This window comes from Capsella rubella, unplaced genomic scaffold (assembly GCF_000375325.1).
Source record: "Capsella rubella cultivar Monte Gargano unplaced genomic scaffold, Caprub1_0 scaffold_262, whole genome shotgun sequence".
In the NCBI taxonomy this organism is placed as follows: domain Eukaryota; kingdom Viridiplantae; phylum Streptophyta; class Magnoliopsida; order Brassicales; family Brassicaceae; genus Capsella; species Capsella rubella.
This window is the reverse complement of record NW_006238667.1, coordinates 1-4376: the sequence shown is the minus strand read 5'-3', so window position 1 is coordinate 4376 and position 4376 is coordinate 1. Positions and strand designations below refer to the sequence as shown.

Sequence of the window (4376 nt, the reverse complement as noted above, 5' to 3'; positions counted from 1 at the left end):
TCATTAAACCTGCTCGCCCAGGGCTTTCCAGCAACTCCTCCAAAGTAAGACTATTGAGAAGTGTTGCTGGTGACTTAGGCCTTGACCCTTCTGAATGAAGAGGCGCACCAGCATTAGACTCACCACGAGGCGAACCAGCATTAGACTCACCATGAGGTGAACCAGCATTAGGCACACCACCACCAGACGAAGCTGTCGCTGGAGCGGTTTTACCGGTTGCACATCTTCCCGCCGGTTAGGTTGCTTGAGAACTAGTGGGAGAAGTTAGCCCATCATTAGAAAGGTATCTTGTGTAAGGGTTCCCAGTACTCATCTACAAAGAATCAAACCCTTAAAATGATTAAATCAGAGAAGAAAAGGAGTTGGCGTTAAAGGAATCAAACCCTAGAATCAATCAAACCCTAAAAACAATTAAATTAGAGAAGAAGACTAGACACTGTTACCTTAGAATCAAACCAACGAATCATAGAAGAAGAGAATCAGAGAAGAAGAGGAACTAAAGAAGAAGAGAAGAAGAGAAGAAGAGTTAGGGTTGGGGAGAATCAGAGAAGAAGAGAATCAGAGAAGAAGAGAATCAGAGAAGAAGAGAAATAGAGAAGAAGAGGGATAATCGTCGGGCTTAGGGTAAATCGCCGGGGAAGGTTAATCGCCGGAGTTACGGCATTTAGGAACAGAGAAGAAGACGATTAGAGAAGAAGAAGATGAGAAGACAATTAGTGAATGGTTTAAGCTTCGCTCAAACTAGGTTATAGTTAATATATAGAAAAATAAGGGCGTCGCAACTCCCTAGCAAAGCTATCCCTCGAAAACTAGTTGCAAACTTCACCGCTAAACAGCCAATCAAATCCTTTCAAATTTGCGAGAGATATGCTACAGACACTCGCAACTCCGTCACAAAGAAATTAAATATTTTTTTTTAAAATTAACAATTGAGTTTTTTAATATATTTTAATTAAATTGGATATCCTAAACCCCAAAACCTAACATCCTAAACCCTAAAACTTAACATCCTAATACCCTAAACCCTAAACCTTAAACTAAGTTGCAAAAGATTTGAGAGGGATTCGCTACGTTTCGTAGCAATGCCATCGAAAAATGACAATATTTATAATTTTAGAAACGAACAAAAAGAAGTAATAAGCTTTAGTTAAAATACATTCTTACACCCAGGTAATATTTAGTACTCTCATTATTTTCATGTCCATTTTCAAATATCTTTAAAATTTCCAATTTTGTTATATCTTAGATCAATCTAAGTCTACTAGATTATTCATCTATTTTATATAGATATATGTTAGAAGATTCGTTAAAAGCATCAAATTTGAAAAATTCAAAGAGTTCAAAGACATAGAAGATTGTTATACATTTTATGAATCCCTAAACCCTAAAAATCTAACATCCTAAACCCTAACATTCTAGCAATGGTGATGAGGGAGGAGCTAAGTAGATGAAGCAATGAAGCAAGAAGGAACAAAAAAAAGGAGAAAGAAATAGTTCGAGTGTGACGCCCGACAGGACCGATCGGGCAACCAGTCGGACGCAAGAGATTTTCCTCGACGGACAGAACGGGAAACAAAGCAGACATCGCGCCTGACCACATGCCCGGTCGGGCGACTACAATAGCCTTTTGGGTCAAAATTGGGTTAACCCGGTTTAAAGCGGATTGACCCCTTAAACCTAATTATTCATGATTTATTCTTTTTTTCGGGTTGTAATATACTTAAGGTTCTTTCTTGGACTTTGTAGTGATTCTTCAAATTTTTAATCTAAGTACTTTTTGTTTCTTAATCTACTCCCTTTCTTTATGATTTTCACAAAGAACAAACCATTTCTATTGTGTAATCATCATGATTAGTGAGTAGTCTTTTAGAGTCTTTGAGATACGGTAGATCTAGGTTGATTTAGTGTTAGGTTATGAAATTTAAGGCTATATTTATGTTTATCCTTTCTTATTGGTTGCTTTTTATGCTAGAAAAACCTTGATCGAATTGTGTATAGATATTAGGAGATTTCATGCCCAAAAAGGTGTTTGCTGAAATCCCTCAACCAAAAACCTTTAAGATCTTTACATGCCTAGCCTTTGGAAATTGTTGATTAGGGTGTTTAGTGGTTAAATAGACTTGTTTGAATGCTTATTAATCAATTGAATGTCATTTGCCAAACCAAATTCAGTATTGCTTTACGTGAAGGAATCATACCAAAGATCCACCAACAGCCACCAGAAGAAGCACATGATGATCAAGGAAGTGATGTGGTGGAGCTCACACCAGTAGAATACGGAAGAAATATGGGATACTTCATATGGGTTGAGGAAGACGAAGAAGACATCAAACTTGAGTTCCGAAGACTTATCCAAAACCTGATAAATGAAGAACAAAGGCTTAGACACCAAAAATTCTCCGCTGCAATTAAACGACCAAAACAGGAACAAGGTTGACTCCTCAAGAAGCAAGTCGCATCGTCGAAACTAAGAGGCAGAAGCTGAAGGTGTTAGTTAATCTACATATGAACTTTGGTTAAATTATTTGTTTGTATGGTTTAGTTTCAACTTTGTATTTTGGATATGAACAATGGATTGTAAACTTCAAGTGCGGGTATTTTATTTATTATAATATGAACAATGAATAATATTTAATTTATAATTATTCTTTTTAAATTACATGCATTTAAAATTTAAAAAATAAAAATAAAGAAAAATATGTTCTAAATTAAATTAAATTATGGTCTAATAAAATAAAAATATGTAATCGACAAACCGAGTTAAATAACATTTGCAGATTTTTATGTTTAATCTCTATAGATAACATTTTATGATTTCTACGTTTGACATATACATGACATTTCAAAAACGCTATTGTAAAATAATATATATTGCATAATACACAATTTTCCTGTAGTGCTTGGCAACAACCTCTTTGCTAATGTAAAAAAAGTTTTCCTAAGTATCAAGGTGAAGAGCAAGGCTTGTGAGGAAGGTGAAGGAGCTAGAGCCCGAGGGGTATGTATCTTCCGAAGATGAGTTCTTAGCTCATGCAAATGAGGGCTACAATGAGGAAGAGGACATTGAGGAAGCAAATGGTGATGCGGGACAAGGAGAAGAAGCATGCCACTCCACTGTGGATGCTCCTCTAGTGCTCAAACCGTCATCGATCCTCCACGCCTCTCCCTTAAGGTCCAAGGACCTATAGGCAGAACAAGCCTACAAAACTTCACTAAACTCCAAGGTACCACTTCTTTTCCATTGTAAATACCGTTTTTAGTATTTTTCTATTCTCTTTTTTTGTTAGGTATCTAATGATGTGTTCTGTTTTATTTTTTCATTTCTTTGAGTCTTGCATTGTGAATAGCTTTGATTTGAGAGAAAACAAAAAAAGTTGAAAATTTTGAAAAAGCCAAAAAATCATGTAAGAAAACATAGCTATTCCCTCGCAAAATGATTAAAATAAGGAATTTGCGACGGAAGGCACTTCCTCGCAAATCGCTTCTCGCAAAATGGTCAACGCTGCAAATCCCTCACAAATTTTGCTACGTATCGATTCCCTCGCAAAATACTCGCAAATTGCGAGGGCCATTTCTGTTGCAACTACGTTGCAAATATTTGCTAGGAACTTCATCCTTCCCATTATTTACGATGCATTTGCAATTTTTATTTCCGTTGCAACCGTTGTATAGTACATCTTATAATCACTATTATTAGCACCAAAATTATGGCATTGTGTAGTTTCTTATTCTTTTGCATTTTTGTAAGTGTGAATTATAATGCTATGATTAAAACTGGATTAGTTTGATTACCAGAAGGTCTTACCAAAAGGTTCCCGGTGGGCGTTTAGGATCTAGTCTCATTAAACCTTCTCGCCCAGGGCTTTCCAGCAACTCCTCCAAAGTAAGACTATTGAGAAGTGTTGCTGGTGACTGAGGCCTTGAACCTTCTGAATGAAGAGGCGCACCAGCATTAGACTCACCACGAGGCGAACCAGCATTAGACTCACCATGAGATGAACCAGCATTAGGCACACCACCACCAGACGAAGCTGTCGCTGGAGCGGTTTGACCGGTTGCATATCTTCCCGCCTGTTAGGTTGCTTGAGAACTAGTGGGAGAAGCTAGCCCATCATTAAAAAGGTATCTTGTGTAAGGGTTCCCAGTACTCATCTACAAAGAATCAAACCCTAAAAATGATTAAATCAGAGAAGAAAAGGAGTTGGCGTTAAACGAATCAAACCCTAGAATCAATCAAACCCTTAAAAAAAATTAGAGAAGAAGACTAGACATTCTTACCTTAGAATCAAACCAACGAATCATAGAAGACGAGAATCAGAGAAGAATAGGAACTAGAGAAGAAGAGAAGAAGAGTTAGGGTTAGGGAGAATCAGAGA

The 4376-nt window shown here is 37.0% G+C and overlaps 1 protein-coding gene across 1 annotated transcript; it reads right to left on the bottom strand.

Moving 5' to 3' along the window:
• Positions 1-9: 9 nt before the first annotated feature.
• Positions 10-4071, bottom strand: LOC111829384 (the record flags this gene model as incomplete). Its single annotated transcript, XM_023778413.1, has 2 exons — positions 10-198; positions 3849-4071. Coding segments are annotated over 2 exons (412 nt in total), but the record flags the coding sequence as incomplete, so codon positions are not given.
• Positions 4072-4376: the final 305 nt, after the last annotated feature.